Raw genomic sequence first — 25,537 nt, forward strand, 5'->3', positions numbered from 1 at the left:
TGGAATTGAACTAAGGGCCTTGTAGGAAAGTATTCTATCACTGGGCTACATACTTAGCCCTTGATTATTTTAAAATAGGGTCTCTCCGTAGCTTGAGCTTGCTAAGGAGCCCAGGCTGACTGCAAACTCCAAATCCCCTAGCACAGTGGTATTATAGGCATAAGCCATTTTGCAAGCTGCTTGATAACAAAATTTGTAATGGCTACTGGTAGCCTAAAAACCATCATGATTCTGGAAACAAAAAATTCAAGATAGTCTAAATGTCAACTCTTATTTGTAAATTTGGATCTAGCCTGGAGAAGGCTGTTGTCTTTCTTCTCTCAAATGAAGAAGCGTGTTTCCCCTACCTAAACTATTATCAAAATATTGATTGGTCCTACAGGACTGCCAAGAAAGCTGTTTTTAGGCTTTGTTGCCAAGAGTACTTTGAGCTCTCACTGACTGTAGGAGAGAAAACTAAAAACTTTTTGTACAGATTAGCTCCTTTCAAGAACAAAAGTCCTTTTGGGGATTTACTAATTCCCTCACCTCCCTTGGGGCCATGTTCATTCCTGTGGCCTCGTGTTAGGACTTTGCTCCAGGGAAGTTTTCCAGTTCAAGAGAGATCCTCAAGCCCCTGCTGACCCCCACAGTGTGCAGCCCCATTCCTGATTAGTTGGGCAAGGTCAGACTTGCCATTTTCAGCTCCACCTCTCCACACACCCTCTGCTAAGAAATCCCAGAAATGCCTTAATTATCTAGATATTAGTAGATCAGAGTACCAGAGATCCTAGGAATTCTGAGCTTTTACTGCCTCTGAAGTATTAGCAGTGCTTTTTCCTGCATTGAGAAGAGAAAATGCTTTATTAACAGTGCTTTATAATCCCCATTCCTCTCCCCAAAAACTCTGAGGATAAGGAAGAACTGTCGTCTGACACTTAAACATAAACCACCCAGAAAAATGATTCACAATTACAGGATTACTGGAGGACTAAAAGACCTCAGCTAAACCCATGAATAGCAGTAGCAGCAGCTGCCTATTGACCACAATCACAAGTCTTGGATATTTCACCCTCTAGTGTGTACTGCTAAATGGACTAGTTATCAGAGCATTTTATTGTTCCAAAAGAGTATTTATTTGTTGCTTTGGGAATCTAAAATGCCTCATGCAGACCTGCTGAGGCCAGCAAGAAGGGAGAGCATAAATACTCCATGTCAAAATGAGTACTCCATTGTCAGTGTCTAATTGCATCTGCAGGCATAGCTCAGCTTCATCAGAGCCAGTCCTGAAAGAGAAAGCTCTGTTATGTCAGACAAACACTTTTTTGTGTGGTTCTTAATTACTTTCCCAAGAGTTCCTTGTTTTGTAGTTCTTATCTGTTCAATTATTATACTAAAAGACAAATTGCTTCAAGCATTTAAGGACCAGATATAGTGGAAGGTATCTGGGAGCCTAGGAACCCAGAGATAAATGGCCATGACTTGCATTAGAAATTTTAACCTATTGCTATCATGTTGTAACCTCTTTCCCTTTGCATATTCAAGTACCTCTACATGTCCAGAATAAAAATGTAGCCCTACATTAATACTATCCATTGAGAATGCCTATGGCAACCTCTTTTACCTTCCCCCTTCAGACCTGTGGCTAGTGCTTTTCACAGATGGTTTGGACAATCCAGTTCCATGGTACAGGTGCTTCCTAGAGATGTTCATTTATGAGGCACTAATGACTCCATTTCTTCCACTTCTTCCAGGGTTCCGAATTTTAGAGAAATACAATTTTTTTCTCTAAGAGAGTATGTATGTGTGTTTTTCTTTCTTTCTGTCATTCAGCGGCTTCATATACAGACAGTTCTGATGATGAGACATCACCCAGGGACAAGCAGCAAAAGAATTCTAAGGGAAGCAGTGACTTCTGTGTCAAGAACATCAAACAGGCAGAATTTGGACGCAGAGAAATTGAAATTGCTGAGCAAGGTAAAGAAAGCAAGTACCTTTTTTCCCTCTCTACCTGCCTGAGATCTGGTAGCTTGTGAAATTTCAGTGTAATATTGAAGAATACTTATAACAAAAGAATCTGAGCTCACAAAACACTGTGGGGGCTGGGAAGGTGGCTCAGTGGTAGAGTGCTTGCCTTACATGCATGAGGCCCTGGGTTCCATTCCTCAGCACCACCTAAGCAGAAAAAGCCGGAAGTGGCACTTTGGCACAAGTGATAGAATGCTAGCCTTGAGCCGAAAATATGAGGGACAAAGCCCAGGCCCAGAGTTTAGGCCCCACAACCCACAAAAAAAACACTGTGGGAAGGCAGTATAAACTTCTGGGTCTAGTCTCTAGAACAAACTCCTGGATAAGGCAAACTGGCATGTGGGACATTACAACTCTAGAGAAATTATGTCTGAATTTTCTTAGAAACAAAATTCAGGTTTAATGTCTTGACCTCTTGGGAAACATAATCTAACAGAGAACCTGATCAAGAGAAGTATCAAACTGATAGGGTGAGTTTTTCTGTTTATTCTCTTCTAACAATTGTGATTGTATTCGTTCTTTTCAGAAATGCCTGCACTGATGGCTCTAAGGAAGAGAGCTCAAGGAGAAAAGCCTTTGGCTGGAGCCAAAATTGTGGGTTGCACACACATCACTGCTCAAACTGCTGTGAGTTTTTTCCTTTCTTCTTTTTTTTTTTTTCTTTTTGCTTATGTGGTGCTGAGGAATCGAACCCTGGGCCTCAGGCATGCAAGGCACGCGCTCTACCACTGAGCCATCTTCCCAGCCCTCCTTTCTTCTTTTAACAACAATAGTTAATAATTTCTATGTGGCCCAGGTCCAGAGTTCAAGCCCATTGACCGACCAAAAAAAAAGGTTGATAACCAGGAAGAAGTCTACACACAACTGTCCTTTCTTTCTTCTTCTCCCCTTCCCATCCCTCCTCCCACCCCCATCATGGGGCTTGAACTCTGGACACTGTCCCTCAGCCCTTCAGCTCAAGGCTAGCGCTCTACCACTTGAACCACAGTACCACTTCCGGTTTTCTAAGTGGTTTATTGGAGATAAGAATCTCACGGATTTTTCCTTCCTGGGCTGGCTTTGAACCCTGATCCTCAGATCTCGGCCTTCTGAGTAGCTAGGATTACAGTCGTGAGCCACCAGTGCCCGGCTTTTTTTTTTTTTTTTTTCCTTTTGTTGGTCGTGGGGCTTGAACCCTGGGCCTGGACACTGTCCTTGCACTCTTCAGCTCAAGGTGAATGCTCTACTGCTTGAGCCACAGCACCACTTCCTTTCCTTTCTTAAAACAGTAATAGACTTCTCCTTAGAGCAAAGTCATTAAGAGTATAGTTGGGAAAGATAAACGAATAGCAGTCTCTACTTTCAGACTTCTGCAAGATCTTCACATGTCATTTCAGGCTTCACTTAAAATACAAAGAAGCTGCCTTTATCTCATTTCCTGTATCAATGAACAGTGTCCACACTGATTCAAAGATTCGGGAAGTGGTGCCTCCAAACCATTTCATGTAGACACACATAATATTAATAATAATAGTAATAATTTCTACCTCTACTGAGTGCTTGTAATGAGCCAGCACCTAGCTAACAGTTGAACAAGTATTAGTCATATAAAGTATAGATGTCATATAAAGCAGATATTCCTCTTTCCATTTTGTAAACAAGGAAACAGGGTCAGAGGGCTTAAGTAATTTGTACATGGTTATAGGGGAATAAACACCGAATCAAGATATGCACATCAGAACCATTAAGGATGCTTTCACACTATATAATACTGCTTCCTTTTAGCTTCTCTTTCAGTTTCATTTCTATAAGGAAATCTTTTGTGTTGGTCTGCTTTCAGCTGCAAATAAAAGAAAGCCTGGTCCCATCTACATAAAGGAATTATTTTATTCTTTAGCTTAAGGTCCATTGTGAAAGAAGGCAGAGTTAAGATGCAGAATCAGGGCTCCCATTTTACCTCTCTGGTTCTTTTGGAGCTATTTCCTCGCTTTGCTTACTTCATTTTCAAGCTGATAGCAAATTGTCACAAACTGAGATGGACTCTTTCCCAACAGCAAGGAAACTTTTTCCAGAAGTCCTCAGGGTATTCCATCATGTCTCACTGGGCAGAACTAGATCACAATTCCCATGTTCCATGTCTTGGCATGGGGTCTAGATTACGTGAGTGGTGGGTTAAACTGGTGATTCAACCTTCAGCAAACTTAAGTGTCTCCTTTTATGAGAAAAGTATTTTTTTTCTGGCTGCCAGTGGCTTGTGCCTGTAATTCTAGCTACTCAGGAGTCTGAGATATGAGGATCCCAATTGGAAGCTAGCCCAGGCAAGAAAGTCCATAAGACTTAACACCAGTTAACCAGCAAAAAGCCAAGAGTGGAACTGTGGTTCAATGGTAAAGCAAAAAAGCTAAGGGACAGTGCCCAGGTCCTCTGTTCAAGCACCAGTACTAGCGTGCACACGCACGCACACATACACACACACACACACGTATATGTGTGTGTGTGTATGTGTGTGTATATATATATATATATATATATATACGTGTGTGTGTGTGTGTGTGTGTGTGTGTGTAGTTCCAACTCATTCACACAAATCTTTCAGATTAATTTCATTAAATTAACTGGGAGGGAGGAGGTTTGAAAAAAGAAAAATAAAGTTATCAGATATATTAATTGTGAAAAGACTAAGGAAAATAAAATGCAAATGGCCATAAGCTTGTATTTCCAATTTCAAACAGTTTTAGGTTAAAAAAACAGTGAACCAGGGGCTGGAAAGGTGGCTCAGTGATAGAGTGCTTGCCTTGCATGCATGAGGCCCTGGGTTTGATTCCTCAGCACCACATAAGCAGAAAAAACTGGAAGTGGCACTGTGGCTCAAGTGGTAGAGCGCTAACCTTGAGCTGAAGAGCTGAGGGTCAGTGCCCAGGCCCAGAGTTCAGGCCCCACAACCAACAACAACAAAAAAAAAAAACAGCTGTAAACCATGGGCTAGGAATGTGGCTTAGTGATAGAGTGCTTGCCTAACATGCATAAACAGAAAAAGCAGAAGTAGTGATGTGGCTCAAGTGGTACAGTGCTAGCCTTGAGCAAAAGAAGCTCAGGCATAGTGTCCAGGCACTGAGTTCAAGACCCAGGACTGGTTAAAAAAAAAAATATGTAAACTAATTTGTGCATGATGCATAAATTATTCCTTTGTAAATATTTTTAGGCCACAGAACTTATTATAAGATAGTACTGGATACTGTAAAGTCACCAGGACAAATAAAATACTATAATGGATATCATGAGTTAATATTTTCCTTTTCTTTAAAACAAGCTCTTAAGGTAAACCAAAAATTCCATATAAAATCTTAAATGAAATATGAAGGAGAAATAAAAGAAATTTATAACAAAATGTACTTCAGATGTTCATCAGATGCAATCAGATACTGTACTACTATTTGTACTCTCATTTAAATAAGATTGCTACAAATGCAGGCAGATGGAAATGTGTTACTAGTTTCAAAGTATCAGGGTAGTGTAACCAAATTATATGCTTTTCTGAATAGTGTACAATTCTTTGTAATTTCCTGAACAATCACCACAAATCAAAGTATGAATTTTCTCATGATTTACATAATTATTGAATTCCTGCTAGTTTGTATTAAAACTATGCAAAAATACTTTTTGTTAGTGTATAAGACAGAATTAGATTCTAAGCTCAGATAATTACGAGTAGATTTTTCAGCCAGGTGTGGCAGTGCATTTACTTGGTAGGTGGAGATAGGAGGAGCTTGATTCAGGCAAAAAATTACAAAGACATTATCTCAAAAACAAGTTGGTTGTGGTAGTTCACAGTTTTTATGCAAGCTACTTAGGATGCTAGAGTAGGTAGAATGTGGAGGCCAGCCCCCAGCCTCAGACTATATACATTTGGAGACTTTTTCTGAAAAATAAACTGAAAGCAAAAAGTATTGGGCATGTTTGGCTCAGATGATAGAACTATATTGTCAAGCAAGCGTGAAGCCTTGAAGGGATACCACCTGCACCTGTACCTGTAACTGTACCACCAGTCAGTCAATCAGTAAAATACACTTTCACCCATGTGAACTTTCATTAGGACATTTGAAAATTATGCTTAATTGGCTCAGTTGGTTTTTTGTTTTGTTTTTGTTTTTTAATGTAATCTGCTGTCCTTCACTTTAAGAATGTCCAGTGCCCATGGTGGCTCACGCCTATAATTAATTCTAGCTACTCAGGAGGCTGAGATCTGATGATCACTGCTCAAAGCCAGCCCAGGCAGACTCTTATCTCCAATAAACCACTCAGAAAACCGGAAATGGCACTGTGGCTCGAGTGGTTGAGCCCTAGCCTTAGCTGAAGAGCTGAAGGACAGCACCAGGCCCAGTGTTCAAGCCCACAACTGACAAAAAAAAGAAAAAAACTTGCTCATGTAATTGTAACCCCTCTGTACAATATTTTCACAATAAAAAACTTATTAATAAAAAAATGCCCAGAATGTCCCTGGCCCTGCCCACTAAATTCTAGTAGCACTCCTCCCACAATCATGACAACCCAGATGTCCCCACAGTGTTCCAGATTCCTTCTTTTAAGACATCATCAAAGATGAAATAAAGTTTTCAATCATACTGAGACAACTACAGGGATGGGTATACTAGGAAATAGTCTAAAATCTTTTATTTACTTTGTGCCAGTCCTGGGACTTGAACTCAGTGCCTGCGCAATTTCCCTAAGCTTTTTTGCTCAAGGCTAGCATAATACCATTTGAACCACAGCTCCACTTCCAGCTTTTTGGTGATTAATTAATGTTAAGAGTCTCATAGTCTTTCCTACCTGGGCTGGCATTTAACTGTGATCCTTAGATCTCAGCTTCCTGAGTAACCAGGATTACAGGCATGAGCCACTGACTCCCAGGCTGACTTTGAACCATGATCCTCCAATCTCAGCTTCTTCTTCTTCTTTTTTTTTTATTTGGAGGGGGGGAGTCAATTGAGGGGCTTGAACTCAGGTCCTGAGCTCTTATTGTCAAGACTAGTGCTCTGCCACTTTGAGCTACAGCTCCGTTTCCAGTTTGGGGGTGGTTAGTTGGTGATAAGTCTCATAGACTTTCCTGCCCGGGCTAGCTTTGAACCATGATCCTTAGGTCTTAGCCTCCAGAGTAGCTAGGATTACAGACGTGAACCACCAGCACCCTGCAAGATCAAAGCTTCTTAAGTAGCTAGGATTGCAGCCATGAGTCTATGGTGCCTGGGCTGGCTTTGAACCGTGATTCTCAGATCTGTTTCCTGAGTAGCTAGGATTACAGGTATGAGCCACTGGTGCCTGGCTGTCTAAAATCTTTTACAGGATTTGTAAGATCCGAGTCAACTCAGTCAGCTTCCCAAAGATTGTCTCCTGAACAGCATGCTTAAGTGGTCATATTCCTGATGAAGGGCAGTAGAGATTCCTTAAGAATAGACAACTTCTGTCTTCACTCTGACGCTTCCAAGTTATATGTTCTCTGATGAAAAAAGTACCTTGACTGCCCAAATTAATATCATAAATTGTAAAGCTATTTTTCTTGAAGCTACAGAATAATGTATTAAGGCAGAAATATTCTTGAAACCTTTTCTGGGCCTCCTTGGTCAGGGGATATGAGGCTTCAGTGTGGTGGCTTAAAATAGTAAGTGCTTCTCTACTATATCATGTTGCTAAGTTATATCTAGTTTGTTTTTTACCTCCATGCTGAGTCAACATTATCACTATTTAGAGTTCCCTCTCTATTTTTTCTGAATGAAATAATTACTATTAGTTTATCAATTTTAATGCATTACTTATAAATGTTTTTCTTTTTCTTTACAAAAATTTGCTTTCTTTTGTTTTTAATTTATTTTATTTTTCTAATTATATATTCAAACATTACCACAAAATAATGTGGAAAGGTATTCTCCTATAAGCTCATGTTCCAGTATATCATAGGTTCCTGTCCATATTTCTAGTAAATGTGTGTCTATTTATATAGTTCCTCTGTTTGCATAGTTCTTCTCACACATTCCGTGGTTGTCCTTCAAAATGATGGCAATTTAAAGTGAAGTTCAACCTCTAAGGACCCCGAAGGCCTATCATCCTTCTTCCTGCCTTCAATCTTTTTTTGTTAATACTTTTTTTTAATTGTAAAACAGTGTACAGAGGGGTTACAGTTACATGAGTAAGGTAATGAGTATATTTCCTATCGAGCATTGTTACCTCCTCCTTTCCTGCCTTCAGTTTTGTTTGAGCCTTAACAGCCAGCCAGCATTCTTGACTCATGTTCTTATATTTTGGGTCTCAGGATCAACTCAGTAGATAAACTACTTTAAATAATATTTTTTTTATTTGCATGCTAGTACTGGTGTTTGAACTCAGGGCCTTATAGACTCACTTGGCTTTTTTGCTTACAGCTGTTGTTGTACCACTGTGACAAACCCCAACTTCCAGCTTTTTGTTTATTAAGGAAATAAAGAGGCTCAGGACTTTTCTGCCCAGGGTAGCATCAAACTATGATCCTCTGATCTCAGCCTCCTAAGTAGCTAGGATTCCAGATGTAAGGCACCAGTATCCATTGTATGTATATTTTTCACAAACAAGAACATTCTGATACAACCAGTCAGATTAGGGGCTGGGAAGGTGGCTCAGTGGTAGAGCGCTTGCCTTGCATGCCTGAGGCCCTGGGTTCGATTCCTCAGCACCAAATAAGCAAAAAGAAAAACAGCAGGAAGTGGCGCTGTGGCTCAAGTGGTAGAGCGCTAGCCTTGAGCTGAAGAGCTGAGGGACAGCCCCCAGGCCCAGAGTTCAGGCCCCACTACCGGACCCCCCCCAAAAACAAACAACCAGTCAGATTATCAATATTAGGAAACTTAACATTGACTCATTATTACCATTTTATCTTCAAATCCCATTCAAGTTTTACTAATTGTTCCAACTGAATTTTTTTTATAACAAAACAATCCAGTTCTTGGTTACATATTGAATTTAATTGTCATGCGTCTTTAGTCTTAGATTTTCATGATCTTGACACTCTTGGAGATTACAGCTGTTTTTATTAAAAAATTATCTTTAACTAGTTTTACACAGGGGTTTCAATTCAACATATGAATATCAACACAGTGTAACAGATGAATTATTATGTGCAATATCCTGAATTTGGATTTTTCTGGTATTTCCTTGTTATTAGATCAAGATATGCACCTATAGTAAGAATATCACAGATGTGTCACGGTATTTTTTTCATTGAACACAATCATTTAAATTGTTCTCTTGGCTGATGATATTTCAGTCCCTTGATTAAGGTGGTTTCTGCCAGGCTTTCCTCTGTAAAAGGTATTCCCCTCTGTAGTAAGGTTTTTTTGGTAGTACCACAGCAATTCTGTTACATTCTTCCTCAAACTTGTGTGTGTGTGTGTGTGTGTGTGTGTGTGTTGTGCCTGTATCTCAACATAGCCAACCACATCCCCCTGCTCCTAATCTTTTTTGTGAGCACTAAATGGGAGCCCCTGGAAAAGAGCTTGCCTGTGAGTATCTACAATGAGACTGTTAGAGATTGCTAAAGACACACATTTCTACACTTAACCTCTAATTAAAGTTTTAACTGCTTTTTCTTACCCTCATATAGCAGCTCACCAAAGGCAATATATCCTTATATATTACTTTTTGGAGTTCAGTTGCTTTATGATCTGAGTTCTTTGATGGGCTAAAGTATGACCCTATAGATTATCCAACTTTTTCTTGTTGTTAGGGTGGAAGGCTTTCCTGCTTTCTGTATCTTAAGCAGAAGCAGAACTATAAGATTATATTTTATACTAAAAATATGTTAGATGTGAAATTATTGGTTTCATTCAAATTTTTTGGGAGACCCAATAGATTAAATAGGTTAAAGCATGGAGCTCAGCCTTCCCCCAGCCCTGCCAACTACTCAGAACATGGAAGAGGTTCTGTAGAACACAATTTGAAAATCATTGGTCAAATATATACACTTGGTCTTAACTAGTTGTTTCACAAAGACTTGTTCATTTCTCACCTTCTCTTTAATAGGTGCTTATGGAAACTCTGGGTGCTCTGGGGGCACAGTGCCGATGGGCTGCCTGTAACATCTATTCTACTCTCAATGAAGTGGCTGCTGCTCTAGCAGAAAGTGGTAAGCTCTTTCGATTGTTCTCTATGTCTGTGGCTAAAGTAAGCCTCCAAGAAGTTTAATTGTTTCTATAAAAATCTTTAAAGAAAGTTGACAGTAAAGGAACTGCCTTTGAAGAAACAGATCCCTATTCTTGATAGTTTGTTCCCTTTCTGGGCTTCTCTTGTCAAACATGATTTAAATTGTTTTGTACTTTACAGACATTTACCTATGTCTAATACTCTGTTATTGGTGCTTTGCTTTGATTCACTAATAGAGCACCAACAAACCCTACTTATTATCCAAGATAATATAGGTTGGAGAAAATGTATTTTTTTTAAATATAGTTGCTTTAACCCCAGTATTGTGGCCTGCTGGATTTCAAGCAAATGTTTTACCCTGACTTAATGTTTAACGTTTCTGTGTCAGCCATAAGGAGAACTTGATCTGACAGATTAATATTTTATCACAACATACACTGGTACTTGAAGGATAAAAAAAATAAAAATAGACAATCTGAGCACAGGAGAGTTGCGCCTATAATCCTAGCTACTTAGGAAGCTGAGATCTGAGGATTGTAGTTGGAAGCCAGAGGGAACAGAAAAGTCCCTGTGAGACTGTTATCTCTACACTAAAACTGGTAGTGAAGCTGTGACTCAAAGTCGTAGAACACTAGCCTTGAGCATAAGAACTCAAGGACAGGGCTGGGAAGGTGGCTCAGTGGTAGAGTGCTTACCTTGTGAAGCCCTGGGTTCGATTCCTCAGTACTACATACACAGAAAAAGCCAGAAGTGGTGCTGTGGATAAAGTGGTAGAATGCTAGCCTTGAGCAACAGAAACTTAGGAACAGTGCCCAGGCCCTGAATTCAAGCTCCAGGACCGACAAAAGAAAAAAAAAAAAAAAAAGAACTCAAGGACAGTGCCCAGGCCCTGAGTTCAAGCCCCACAGACCAATCAAGAGAGAGATTGGGGAGGGGGAGAGAGAAAAAGAAAGAGAAATTTGGACTCTACCAGCCTTTTGCCTTTACTCTCAGGCAGTGTGATACACTGGTACCAAACATTTGTCCCAGAGCTCCTGGGAATACTGGAAAACCCAATAATGCACATCTCTTCTTTTGCTATCACTCTTCGCATTTCATTTTTATTTCATTTATATCCATTTATTTATAATATTTATTGATGTATATTTATTGATGGGAAAGTACAATATTAAAAGTATAACCCAAAGAATTGAACATTACACATTCATTTGTTCTTTTTTCCTTCAACAGATGCTTCTGACTTACTCTAAGAGCTAAAGGAACAAATGAGATGATATCTTTGTCCTCAGAATATTATATTGTGGTAGATAAAACTATATACTTACAGAAGTAATGATAATTCAATAATACATATGATAAATGATAATATAATCATAATATATACTATAAATGTCACAACATAGCATAAAACCATATTCAGTAGAACACAAATAATAGACTTGTTCAGATTCCTGTAGAGCTCACTTCTAGCTAGCTAAGCAGGCTTCATAAGGAAGCATGACATTTCATTAGGATATGACATGAAGCAGATTTATTAACAGAGTATGTTTTCCTGGCAAGGAAGTTGGGGTAACTAAAGTATAGAAACAAGAAAAATCAGAATAGATTGGGAAACAATGAGAAGACCAGTCTGTATCAACTAGTTATTTCTGTTCTGTTCTTTTAGTCATACTTTTAGCCACCATTATACTCTTATCTGTTATGTTTGTTCTCTTTGAGCTAACAAGAGGAGAATGACCACTAAAGACAAAGGAATGAATAAAAGGGCCGCAAGCAATGCTAAATAGAGAAGAAAGTCAACTCAAGGAATATAGGAGAAAGAAAGGGTTTAGGATGGGGAAACCAGCACCTTCTTGCCAGAATGTGGGAGTTAACTATTTTTATAACCTTTAATAGTTTTTTCCTTATCCCTTTTATTATAGGATTTCCTGTCTTTGCCTGGAAAGGAGAGTCTGAAGATGACTTTTGGTGGTGCATTGACAGATGTGTGAATGTTGAAGGCTGGCAGCCAAACATGGTAGGTCAGATTTCTGTCAACACCATTCTATCAGAGGCAGGGGTGACGGTAGAAGGAGACTGTAGCCAAGGAGAGGATAACCCAATAACATAAAAGAAAAATGGTTCCAATTCCGCTAATCTTGGGTTTCCAATAGAACTCAACTTCAAGAATACTGAACTGCTGGGTATTGGTGGCTTACGCCTATAATCCTAGTTACTCAGGAGGCTGAGATCTTAGGATCATGGTTTAAAGCCAGCCCAGGCAGAAAAGTCCATGTGAGACTGTTATTTCCAATTAACCACTCAAAAACTGGAAGTGGTGCTATGGCTCAAATAGTAGAGTTCTAGCCTTGAATACTAAGAGGCTCAGGGACGGCGCCTAAGCCCTGAGTTCAAGCCCCACAGCCAACAAAACAAAACAAAAAACCACAAAGAATACTGAATCTCTTATATCTTCAGAAGTGCCTTAACTAGCCAAATATGCTAGCACATGACAATATGAACACTAAGGAGGCTAAGACAAAAAGATTTTGAGTTTAGAGGGCTGGGAAGTTGGCTCAGTGGTAGAGTGCTTGCTTTCCAGGCATGAGACCCTGGGTTCGATTCCTTAGCACCACATAAGCAGAAAAAAGCCAGAAGTGACGCTGTGGCTCAAGTGGTATGGTGCTATCCTTAAGCTGAAGAGCTAAGGGACAGTGCCCAGACCCAGAGTTCAGCCCCCATGACCAACCAAAAAAAAAAAAAAAAAAAGATTATGAGTTTAGTACCAACCTGGGTTATATACTGAGTTCTACTCCACCTTTGGTTACATAACAAGACCTTGTCTCCAAAAAAAAAAATGGAAAAGAAAAAAAGGAAAATGCCTTAATTGTTAGTTTTGTTGTTGGAAGTATTCATTTCACTAGTAATCTTATAATGTTGCTCAAGATTCACATATGACTGGTTAAAAGGAGCAAGGTTAATGCTTTTCCATCTCTTGTCACTACACATAATCCCCTCCATAACAAACACCAAAAACACCAAAGGAAGCCCTTTATTACTAAGAGACTTAGCTTTCTGTCTAGAATACATTTACTAAGTTAACAGAAAATCTGAAAAGCTTCCAAGTTCAAATTTCCTTTCTTCTTTGATTTCCTACCTTTAAAAAATAAACCTGGAGCCAGGTGCTGGTGGCTTATGCCTGCAATCCTAGCTACTCAGGAAGCTGAGATCTGAGGATTGTGGTTCAAAGCCAGCCTGGGCCCGAAGGTCCATGAGACTCTGATCTCCAATTAACCACCAGAAAACTGGAAGTGGCGTGTGGCTCAAATAGTAGAGCGCTAGTCTTGAGCTGAAGAGCTCGGGGACAGCACCCAGACCTAGAGTTCAATCCCCACAACCAACCAAAAAAAAAAAAAGAACCTGGGGTGATATTGTCCAAAAAGAAATAAACTCTTTATCTGACGTATGTAATGGTAACATACGTATGTAACCCCTTTGTATATCACCTTTATAATAATAATTTAAACAAAATTTTTAAAAAGCACGGTGCTGGTATGCATGCCTGTAAATCCTAGCTCCTCAGCAGGCTGTGATCTAAGGATCATGGTTTGAAGCCAGCCTGGGCAGAAAAGTCCATGAGACTCTTATCTCCAATTAACCACCAGAAAACTGGAAGTAGTGTTGTGGCTCAAAGTGGTAGAGTGCTAGCCTTGAGCAGAAGTGCTCAGGGAAATTGCTCAGGCCCCTGAGTTCAAGCCCACAACCAACCAAAAAAAAAATTTTTTTTTTTTTTTTAAGAAATAGAACCAGGTAGTTTTGTGTTTGTTATGCTTGCTTCATTTTTTACTTTATTTCTGTTTATTTTGGCAGTATTACAGATTGAACTCAAGACTTCATATTTGCTAGGAAAGAGCTCTACCACTTGAGCCATATCCCCATTGAGAACTTGTGCTGCCTGGGTCAGCTTTCTACTACCTTGGTACCCATAGGCATATATTATCATATCCAACTTGGGGTTGTTCTTTTGTTTTTTGTTTTTTTTGTCCGTCATGGGGCCTAAACTCTGGGCCTGGGCGCTGCCCCTCAGCTCTTCAGCTCAAGGCTCGCACTCTACCACTTGAGCTATAGCACCACTTCCAACTTTTTCTGCTTATGTGATGCTGAGGAATCGAACCCAGGGCTTCATGCATACAAGGCAAGCACTCTACCACTGAGCTACCTTCCCAGCCCCATTCAACTTGTTTTTGAGATAGAGTCTCTCTAACTTTTTGTTCAACTAGACTCAAACTGCAATCCTACTTCTCCCAAGTAACTGGGATTATAGACATATCACCATACTTGACCCTTATTTCACTTTTCAGAAAATCACATCTAGAGCTGGAGTATAACTCAGTGGTAGAACACTTACTTAGCATGCATAAATCCTCAGTCTTGAAAACAATAACAAAGTAATCATTTTTGTAGGCTTAATATGACATCAGATTCAAGGAGCAAAAGGCTACACAAAGTATGAGGCAGTCCTGATTGACAAGTTTTTCTGCACATTAGTAAGAGGAGAAATAAGGGAATCAACTGGAAGAAAAATGACTGCTGATAAAGGTGATAGTGTAGGCCTCAGCTAGTAAACATTAAAGAGGAAGCCTCTTCTGTAGCCTGTGGTCTAGGTCACAGGGTGCCATGTGCTGGTTTGAGAAAGCTAGGTTAAAGCCTTCAGATCCAAGGGGAGTGGAGTGACAGTGACTCCAAGATGAGTCAGTGACAGGATGATGTCTGACTGACAGACAATAAGATATACCAGGGGGGTTCTCCTGGGAATAAAACACTAATTTTATAGTCAGGAACATGGGGAAGATATAGAATTGTGCCCAGAGAGCTTTTACAAACTGTGGATTCAGCACAGATTGCAGACAAGGTTAATGAAGAGAATCGGACAAGAACAAAAACAGTTCATGCACTCTAAACAGATTCCATACTTTTTTGGATTTCTTCCTTTCCAATCTCAGGAAGATTGTCTGATAACCAAAATTTTCTGTAATAGAAATTATGGAGTTAATTCATTAGCTAAATATATGGATAGCAACTACCTTCCTATTCAGATACCACCACTCCCTCCTCCTATGTCAGGAATTGAATCCAGGGCCTCATTGAAGCACTGGACCACTTGAGATAGTCTTGCTAACATTGCTCGGTGTAGCCTGGTATTCAGAATTCCTCTATCACCTCCCCAGTAGCTAGTATTACAGGCATGTGCCACCACACATGGCTAGATACCTTTGTTAATAGGGAAAAGTAAAATGAGACTTAACACACAGAGTTTCCAATTACTTAATGTTTTTGTGTTTTGTTTCTGATCTATTTTATGGTTGAAGATAAACAACGACAAGAAAAAAGCACATAGATCATGTACATGCAAAAAGGAAGGAAGAAACTCACAGAATACTTTGGTGTGGGTTCTGACCAAAGTGTAGAACAACAATAAGAGTTCTAATGAGAGTCTTAACCTTGGGCTTCGCTTTCAAATAAGATTTGACTGAGTCAAAGAAAATAGATCAATAGTGGAAGCAGAAGAAGAGAAGAGACCAGATAATGATCTGAAGGTTGGGGATTTTGTGTGCCATGATGTCCTGGATGGCATATTTGGTACTTGTAGAAGGAGAAACTGTGAAATGGATGCATAGCATCAGAAGGCAACTTTGTTCTGTGGGGACTTTCCAAAAGAATGGGTGGAACAAGTTGCAAAGTCTTGCAATAACTTCATGAAGGGCTGAAATACCATAGCCCAGTGCCTGATGGCATTCTACACTGGACTTTCTTTAGCTTATTTATAATTCAGAAACTTTCCGCTGCTCAGCAAAGCTCCAGTGGGCACAGCATTGTGTTTATCTTTAATCCCAACCTGAAATAGTGATGAGGCATGCTTGCACACCTACATGCTGCACGGTTCCCTGGTTATTTTTAATTTGGTTTATACAGAGTGTGAGGTTGTGCTAAGCAAAACCCTACAGTGCTGCCTCATATGTCAAGTGGGAGAGTGCATGCACTTTGGGAGAAATAAAAGATTAACAAATACAGCTTAAAGCTATTGTTCTGAGAAAGAGACTAATTCTCTGTCCTTTTATTAAAACTAAGCCTTGACCAAATATACTTCAAGTTCCAAATTTAACCAATAGAAATTGGTTCTATTAAATTTAGGCTTATAAAGATTTCTAAGTACATTCAAGAACTAATGGTCTAATCTTAATCTAATTTTTTTTTCTTTAAGTCTTTAAATAACCAGTTCCTCAAATATTCCTTCAAGCCAGATGTGGTGGCCTGCTCTTATAATGGCAATACTCAGAGGCAGCTGAGGCAGGAGGAACAAGTTCAAGGCCACCTAGGCTACATAGTGAGATCTTGTCTCAAGTAATTAATTAAACTTTAAAATACTCTGAATCAGGGGGCTGGGAAGGTGACTCAGTGGTACAGTGCTTGCCTCACATGCATGAGGCCCTGGGTTCTATTCCTCAGTACCACATAAACAGAAAAAGCCAAAGGTGCACTGTAGCTCAAGTGGTAAAATGCTAGCCTTGAGCTAAAGAGCTGAGAGACAGTGCCTAGGCCGAGTTCAAGCCCCACAACCAACAGTAAATAAATAAATAAATAAAATACTCTGAATCAGTTCATTAAGTAACTGTTTTTTTTTCATGGATGCACTAAATTTAAAAGTTGACATATTTACTTAAATTAAAAAAAAGATAAATGGTCTGGATTTCTACTGGATTTCAGTACATAAGAAAACCCTCATTGCTCTTACCAAGTATTTGTTTTTTTGCCAGTCATGGTGCCTGAACTCTGGGTCTAGGCACTGCCCCTCAGCTCTTCAGCTCAAGGCTAGTGCTCTACCACTTGAGCCACAGCACCACTTCCAGCTTTTTTTGCTTATGTAGTGCTGAGGAATCGAACCCAGGGCCTCATGCATGCAAGGCAAGCAAGCACTCTACCACTGAGCCACCTTCCCAGCCCCTTACCAAGTATTTGGATACAGTATAATGTGAAAGAGTCATTTGGTTGTGAGAATGAGGATTAACCTCTTATCCCTCATCTTTTCCTTTGAGTATAATGACTGATTTGGTAGATTATTGTATTAGCTCTGCCTTTAAGTCAGTTCACAAAACCATATGGGAAATTTGAAGTATCTAAGTTGGTAATTAGAAAGTAGAACACAAGACCCAAAGGCACTGAAGCCTAACCTTCAGTAAAATGAATGACATGACTGATGCTTACTATTTCAGATCTTGGATGATGGAGGAGATCTTACTCACTGGATTTATAAAAAGTATCCCAACATGTTTAAGAAAATCAAGGGCATAGTTGAGGAAAGTGTTACTGGTGTTCATAGGTAAGATTTGACATGGGTATCCTGTCTTTCTTCATGCAGCCTTGACATAGCATCACATTCTATACATCATATAGGTGACCGGATCTGAGCCTGAACACTTGTTTTTAATTACTAACACAAATAACTGAGCTAAAACATTGAGGGAGTGTCAACTAGGGGAACAAATGGTGTTCTTAGATTTTATAGTTTTTTTTGTTTGTTTGTTTTTGTTTTTTTGGGTCCGGTCATGGGGCCTGAACTCTGGGCCTGGGCACTGTCCCTCAGCTCTTCAGCTCAAGGCTAGCGCTCTACCACTTGAGCCACAGCGCCACTTCCGGCTTTTTTTCTTTTTGCTTATGTGGTGCTGAGGAATCGAACCCAGGGCCTCTGGCATGCAAGGCATGCGCTCTACCACTGAGCCACCTTCCCAGCCCCAGATTTTATAGTTTTTGTAAGCAATGACTGCTTATCATTTTTGGACAAATTGTTTATTCAACAAATATGCATTGAATTTCTGTAGTGAGCCAGAAGCTACTGTGGGCGCTGGGGACCTAACAGTAGACAAAACAGACCAAATCCTATGCTTTCACAGAACTTACACAATCCCATAGCCAGGATTTAGTGTTCTGTTCACAAATGAGCAGTCATTCCTTAAGTAAAATTGATCAAATTATTTCTATTTGCTGTTACTCACTCTTAAAGAACTGAAAGCATGAAATAATTTTTAGGGAGAAAATTCTGAGTACACTATGACTGTATATGTGTATGTCTGTGGCTGGATATAGCTTGTAGAAACACATTCTCATCGTCTACCTTAATAGAGTGAAAACAGTTATGTCTCATGCTCTCATGCCCACCCCATCAACATATTCTGGGCTTTGATAATAAACCAACAATAGATAGTATTGTCTCATAGTTGTATGTGTCTTTCCTTGTCTTCTAGACTTTACCAACTGTCCAAAGCCGGGAAACTATGTGTTCCAGCCATGAATGTCAATGACTCAGTCACCAAGCAGAAATTTGACAACCTCTACTGCTGCAGAGAATCAATTCTTGATGGGTAATGTTCGTTATCTTTGAGATGAACTTGAAGTGTTAAGTCTCTTATTTTTTTTTTAGCTTTAGTTATTTCTGGAAATGATTCATAAGTCACCCCTGGATCTATTACCACATCACTCCCAGTATTTTATAACCCAGAGCTATGTGGCTATCACTATTATAAGAAAATCTACTTCACTTAAGAAATGAGACTTGCTCATAACTATTGATAGAATTTTTACTTTGTGATCTTGTCAGGCCTATTAGTCATCAACTAAAGTCAGTATAAAGATGGTTTGGGAAAAGGTGATCCTGTTTCAAGTTATGTCTCATGTCATATAATTGATTTGTTTTGCTTTGTTTTTTTGGTGCTGGTACTGGGGCTTGAACTCAGAGCCCGAGTGCTGTTCCTTAGCTTTTTCATTCAAGGCTGGTACTCTACCACTTGCACCATTACTCTACCTCCAGCTTTTTGATGATTAATTAGAGATAAGAGTCTCATGATCTTTCCTGCCTGGGCTGGCTTTGAATCTTAATCCTTAGATCTTAGCCTATAGGCAGGAGCCAGTGGTGCCTGGCTCATATTCTTGTGGTGAGTAGAGTTAATTCCTAAGGACATTTTAGTTTTTCAGATCTATAATGATTAAAAGTCTGACAATATATACCAGTGTGTATCAAATACTGAGTTCTTTCATTACTGTTTCCATAGTTGTCATTCCTTCATTGTTGTTAAGAAGGCCCCCTGTGGGATTGAGAAGGTAGCTCAGTGGTAGAATGCATGCCTTGCATGCACGAGGCCCTGGGTTCGATTCCTCAGCACCACATAAGCAGAAAAAGCTAGAAGTGGCGCTGTGGCTCAAATGGTAGAGCTCTAGCCCTGAGCTGAAGAGCTGAGGGACAGTGCCCAGGCCCAGAGTTCAGGCCCCACAACTGGCAAAAAAAAAAAAAAAAAGAAGGCCCCCTGTGTTAGTTAGCTTTCTGTTACTGTAACAGATATCTGAGATATTAACTTATGAAAAGAAAGGCTGTATTTGGCTCACAGTTTAAGTGGTTTTAGTCTATAGTCAGTTGACCCCATTGCTTTTTAGTCTATGGTAAAGTAGCACATCAGGATGGGGAACATGATGTAGTAAATCTGCTTACCTCATGTCTGAGATCTGAAGAGGGAGTCAGAATAAGGGTCTGGGTCCTACTACTGCCCTCATGCACATGCTCCAGGATCTAGAAGACCTTGCACTGGGGCCCTCCTCTTAAAGTTTCCATTGTCTCCCCATAGAACCAAGTCCCCGGTAGCTTAGGGATTAACCAGATAAATTAGTAGAAAGATTTACAAATATTAGTTAGCATAAATAGTGTCTATAATCCTAGCTACTCAGGAGACTGAGTTCTGAGAATCTCAGTTTGAAACCAGCCTAATCTATGAGACTCTATATCTCCCCAAAACAAGAGGAAAAAAAAAATCCAGAAGTAAAGGTAGAGGGTCAGTGGTAGAGAGCCAGTCTTGAGTGAAAAAAGCTGAGTAACAGCCAGAGACCCTGAGTTCAAGCCACAGTAGTAACACAAAACAAACAATAAAACTATAAACAGAGAGACTCAATTTAACTTCAGCAAAACAAGATGGTGTTTTGGTTTTTTTTCTGACATAATCATTTGTTTTGTTTATATTCCCTGTAGACTTAAAAGGACAACGGACATGATGTTTGGTGGAAAACAAGTGGTGGTCTGTGGCTATGGAGAGGTAAGTTTAACTTTTCAGTTTTTAGGTGCTTAAGGTGTTGGTTTACATATTCGAAAATTTTCTATAAATACCTAAGAGTATATGTACTTTCATGGAGGAAAAATAACTTTAGAAGCCCTCTGGTGAAAGTACAACCTCTCCTTTTTCCTTTACATTTTATTCTTGTTGATTTTCTGACTTGTTCTAGCAGTACTATTTGTGATGCTCTTTTAGCTTGTGTTTTGATTATAAATCGTGAGTGTGGGTGTCCTTATACATATGAATGTGCTAAGGAGGGGCCAGGGATTTGTTTATGAACTACATTTATTTGTCTTTTCCTAAGCATGCATCTGCTCAGTGAAGTTTCTCTGAGGGACAGAAAAGTTACAGTTTACCAGGAGTTTTTGTTTGTTTTTTGTCAGCCATGGGGCTTGAACTCTGGGCCTGGGTGCTGTCCCTGAGCATTTCAGCTCAAGGCTAGCACTCTATCACTTGAGCCTCAGCACCACCTCTGGTTTTCTTGAGGTTAATTGGAGATAAGAGTCTCACAAACTTTCCTGCCTGGGGCTGGCTTTGAACTGCTGTCCTCAGATCTTAGCCTGCGGAGTAGCTAGGATTATAGACATGAGCCCCCGGCACACGATATTACCCGGAGTTTTAAGAACAACCAGCACCCAGAATCACCAGGAGTTTTAAGAACAGTTTCCTCACTGACTTTGCTTCTTGTATGCTCTCTCCGTGGTCAGGTGGGGAAGGGGTGCTGTGCTGCTCTGAAGGCCATGGGTTCCATTGTGTATGTAACTGAGATCGACCCCATCTGTGCTCTGCAAGCCTGGTAAGCTTACAGGAAGACCTGCCTCCTCCCTGATACCACATTCTTGCATACCATCCAAAGACTGGCATGGGTTATGCCACACTGCGTCTGAGAAGGACTCTACCCTGAAGAGGCTGCCATAATTCTCAGCTTGTGTCTTTCAAATGTCACAGAGATCTGCTCTCAGAGAAGCTAAAATTTGGAATTACTATACAAATAGTAATTGGGGGTGTTTTGAGTCTCCAAATATCTAAATGAAATACCTGCCATTTTGAAAAGGGAAAGAAAGAAAGATCAGAAGAAGAAAAGGAAGAGTGTTAGGGGTATAGCTAAATGGTAGAGCATATACCAATCCTCAGCATGAAGAAGGAGGAGGAGAAAGGAGAGGAAGGGAAAGGGAAAGTAGGAAGAGGAAGAAGAAGAAAAAAATAGGCTAGAGTCCTGTGGTTTCTGATATGTTACATGGAAAAGAACCCTTTTGTTGTGGCCTTATTCCCAAAAATGTATGATTTGAATCTAAACATGAGGAAGCATCAAATTCAAATTAAGGGTAAAATCTGCCAGCTTTTTTTGTTTTGCATATTTGAGACAAGGTTTTACTAGGTAGCTCAGACCAGCTCTGAACTTGCACTCTTCTTGCTATAGCCCCTCCAGTTCTGGGATTATAGGCATGCACAATTACACTGATAACTGGCTAAAATCTGCTAAGTCTTGAGTGAAGAATATATAGGGATATGTTTGTATTGTTCTTATGATTTTTAAGTTTCACATGATGCCAGAGATAAAAGTTAAAAAAGAATAGTTCCTGTTTCATTTTTATTTTATTTATTTATTTATTTTTTTTTTGGGTCCGGTCGCGGGGCCTGTACTCTGGGCCTGGGTGCTGTCCCTCAGCTCTTCAGCTCAAGGCTAGCGCTCTACCACTTGAGCCACAGCGCCACTTCCGGCTTTTTTCTTTTTGCTTATGTGGTGCTGAGGAATCGAACCCAGGGCCTCAGGCATGCAAGGCAAGCGCTTTACCACTGAGCCAACTTCCCAGTCCCCCTGTTTCATTTTTAAAATGTAGATAATCATTCTTCAGAGGGTTGTGAGAGTTAAGTAAGATAATAATGCTTTTTATTATGTATTATTATGTATTATGTAATAAATATGTAAAGTTCAGAGCTTCTGTCACAAAATAGATTCTTATTACGTGGTAGCTATTGTTAAAATTATCTTTCCATTCTCAGCAGAATGGGAAATGTCGCTGTTGCTATAAACTACTGCAGTCCACGTGTGTCTGTATCCTATATACACAGTCTTCAAAGCAATCCTCCAAAGGTTCCCCGAAAGAATAAAGATGACCTGAAAGTGTACACTTTCTCCCTGTCTTACCAGTCCTCATACATCTAGCCATAAACACAAAAGGTTTCCGAACAGAATTGCTGGTTTTACCTGAGTCAAGGCTTCATATGAGGGGAACCAACACCCTACTAGTACCCTCAAGTTTCATTACAGAAACCTGAACATCATACTGATTGCACTATGGGTGAGGTTATTACAAACCCATAAATTGAGAACTTATGTGTGTGACTATGTACTATTCTATGTGCTAATAATGAATATGATTAAATTGTTGAGGCTACGAACTGGTGGCTCACAACTCCAGTCTTAGTTACTCACAAGGCTGAGATCTGGAAGGATTGCAGTTTTAAGCCAGCCCAGGCAAAAATGTCTGTTAGTCATGACTCAAGTAGTAGAGCACCAACCAAACAAGCACAAGGCCCAGATTTCAAGCCTTAAACTAGCACAAAAAAGCTTAATAGATGACTGAGACAAGGCCTTGCTTTTAGGAGAACAGAAATAAATAACCACTGTATAATGTAGTAACCACTGTCTTTGAGGTAAATGGCATATACTTCTACAGGCACACAAAGAAGAAATGTCTTAAAGAACAGAGGTAGACAGAGGTGTTAGTAAAGCTGTCTTAAAACTTCTACAAATGTTTCCTTAGTTTAAAAGTATGTGCCAGGTGCAAGGAACAAGTGCAGAATCTTCAAAGAGGCTAGCACACATATTTAAGAAGCTGCAAATATTTGAATGTTGCTGGCAGATAGGATAGATTTGGGACTATAATATTTGAGGCCAGGCACCAGTGGCTCACGCCTGTAATCCTGGCTACTCAAGAGGCTGAGATCTGAGAATCATGGTTCAAAACCAGCCCAGGCAGGAAAGTCTGTGAGACTCTTACCTCCAATAAACCACTAGAAAACTAGAAATGGAGCTGTGGGTAAAGCTGTAGAGCGCTCGCCTTGAGCTGAAGAGCCCAGGAACGGCACCTAAGCCCAGAGTTCAAGCCCCATGACCAACAAAAAAATAGAATTAGGAATCATTTGCAAATATAAGTATTTAGGTCTTACACCAAAGACAGACAATCTCACAGAGGATGGAACTGATAGTTCCCAATTGAATTTAGAGAAAACATTTCAAAAAATTATTTTGAAAGATATAAACCTAGAGGTAAATGAAATTGGGACAAAAGTTACCGAAGTAATCTAGCTAACAATTAATAATACCCCAACTTATACAAGGCCAGCTGTATAGAGAAGGAACCCATTGAAGCAATTTTTAAGGAATTAAGAAAGTAGAATTTTGTTAAATGTCAACTCCTTTGCATAACTACTTAAAAGATTTTTTTTTTTCTGTCAGTTGTGGGGCTTGAATTCTGGGCCTTGGCGCTGTCCCTGAGCTCTTCAGCTCAAGGCTAGCGCTCTACCACTTGCAGTTTTTTGGTGATATATTGGAGATAAGAGTCTCACGGAGTTTCCTGTCCGGGCTGGCTTTGAACTAGGATCCTCAGATCTCAGCCTCCTGAGTAGCTAGGATTATAGGTGTGAGCCACCAGTACCTGGCAAAAATAGTTGAAAGAAAGAGAAAGAAGGGAGGGAGGGAGGGAGGGAGGGAGAGAGAGAGAGAGAAAGAGATAGAGAAAGAGAGAGAGAGAGAGAGAGAGAGAGAGAGAGAGAGAGAAAGCAAGAAAGAAAGAAAGAAAGAAAGAAAGAATTGATAATCAAGGTTAGAATGTGAATGTACTGAAAGACTAGACAAGAGTCTAGGGAAGAACCCTACAGAGTAAAGTAGGAAAGGGCTGGGGATACACTCAGTGGAAGTGTACTTGCCTGGCATGCACAAGGTCCTGGGTTTGACCCCTAGCACCACTAGGGCAGTTTGAGAAAAATCAGGAGAAAAATGTTATCATGAAGCTCAAATGTACATTTTGAAAAACAATGTTTAATGTAACAGAAGTCAAGTCATTTAAGAGTTTAAGAAAGATTTTTTGCTCTGACATTCAGGAGATCCAGTAGTAATTTTAGGAGTGCAGACCCAATGGCTAAGTGGCACTTTTTAGAAATTTGTTTGGTAAATCATATGGTAACTTTGGTTCCCTAGAATGAGTAAGAAACACGTTCCAATGATATGAAGGAACCCTTCATTTCTCTCATATGAAACTAAGGAAATGGTTTCACTAATACAAAAAACTGAGCTATCTCAATCACTTTGTACTAGAGAAACTTGGTAGTAGCTTTTGACGTTCCATAGCAAAAGACTCTCCACATGCCTCTTTATTGTACTACATATTTCTTTATGATTGTGTTTTATTTCTACAGTATGGATGGATTTCGACTGGTGAAATTAAATGAGGTTATTCGACAAGTGGACATAGTGATTACCTGTACAGGTATGCTTGTGTCATTAAATGGGATGGCATTTGCAAATGATTTCATGGAATGTGATAGTGAGACTTTACATTGCTGTGACAAAATATCTTACAAGTGACTTAAGGAAGGAAAGATTTGTTTTGCTCACAGTTTCTGATATTTCAGTCCATCATGGTTAGAAAACTTTGCAGAGCAAAGTGGCTCACACATCCTGGCAGCCAGGAAACACGAGAGGCAAGCCTGAAGAGTCAGCTTTCTCTTTTTCTCTTTTTCTCTGTCTGGGCCTTTAGCATATAAGGTGTTTCTGCCCATAGTCAAGGTTAGTTTTCTCCGCAGTAATCTTTTTTTCTTTTTGTGTGTGTTCGAGCTCCTGAGACTTGAACTCAAGGCCTGGGCACTGTCCCGGAACTTTTTTGCTCAAGGTTAGCACTCTACAACATGAACCACAAATCTACTTTTTTTTATTATTTTATTATTTATTTTTATTAATTAGAGATAAGAGTTTCATGGACTTTCCTGACTGGGCTGGCTTTGAACTGTGATCCTGAGTGGCTAGGATTATAGGCGTGAGATACTGGTGCCTGATACAAAAGGCGAAATAGTGTAGTGTATCTATTTCTTTTGTTGCTATGCTTAACCTTAAGCATGCATGCACACACGCACACACACACACACACACACTTACTATTTTTTGTCGATCATGGGGCTTGAATTCTGGGCCTGAATGCTGTCCTTCAGCTCTTCAGCTCAAGGCTGGCACTCTACCACTTGAGCCACTGCTCCAC

General features: G+C 39.8%; 1 protein-coding gene across 6 annotated transcripts in view; it reads left to right on the plus strand.

The window, feature by feature from the left end:
• Positions 1–25,537, plus strand: part of Ahcyl2 (adenosylhomocysteinase like 2) — a 156,524-nt gene that overhangs the window by 114,121 nt on the left and 16,866 nt on the right. For all 6 annotated transcript variants that reach the window (XM_042696091.1, XM_042696092.1, XM_042696094.1 and 3 more), the window contains exons 3-11: positions 1,813–1,956; positions 2,534–2,634; positions 10,030–10,132; positions 12,072–12,166; positions 17,400–17,506; positions 18,429–18,545; positions 20,198–20,261; positions 20,987–21,075; positions 24,702–24,772. In XM_042696091.1, the coding sequence (XP_042552025.1) occupies positions 1,813–1,956; positions 2,534–2,634; positions 10,030–10,132; positions 12,072–12,166; positions 17,400–17,506; positions 18,429–18,545; positions 20,198–20,261; positions 20,987–21,075; positions 24,702–24,772 (891 nt within the window). The remainder of the gene's footprint in view (positions 1–1,812; positions 1,957–2,533; positions 2,635–10,029; positions 10,133–12,071; positions 12,167–17,399; positions 17,507–18,428; positions 18,546–20,197; positions 20,262–20,986; positions 21,076–24,701; positions 24,773–25,537) is intronic.

Source organism: Dipodomys spectabilis, unplaced genomic scaffold (assembly GCF_019054845.1).
Source record: "Dipodomys spectabilis isolate Male_0828 unplaced genomic scaffold, ASM1905484v1 ptg000197l, whole genome shotgun sequence".
In the NCBI taxonomy this organism is placed as follows: Eukaryota; Metazoa; Chordata; class Mammalia; order Rodentia; family Heteromyidae; genus Dipodomys; species Dipodomys spectabilis.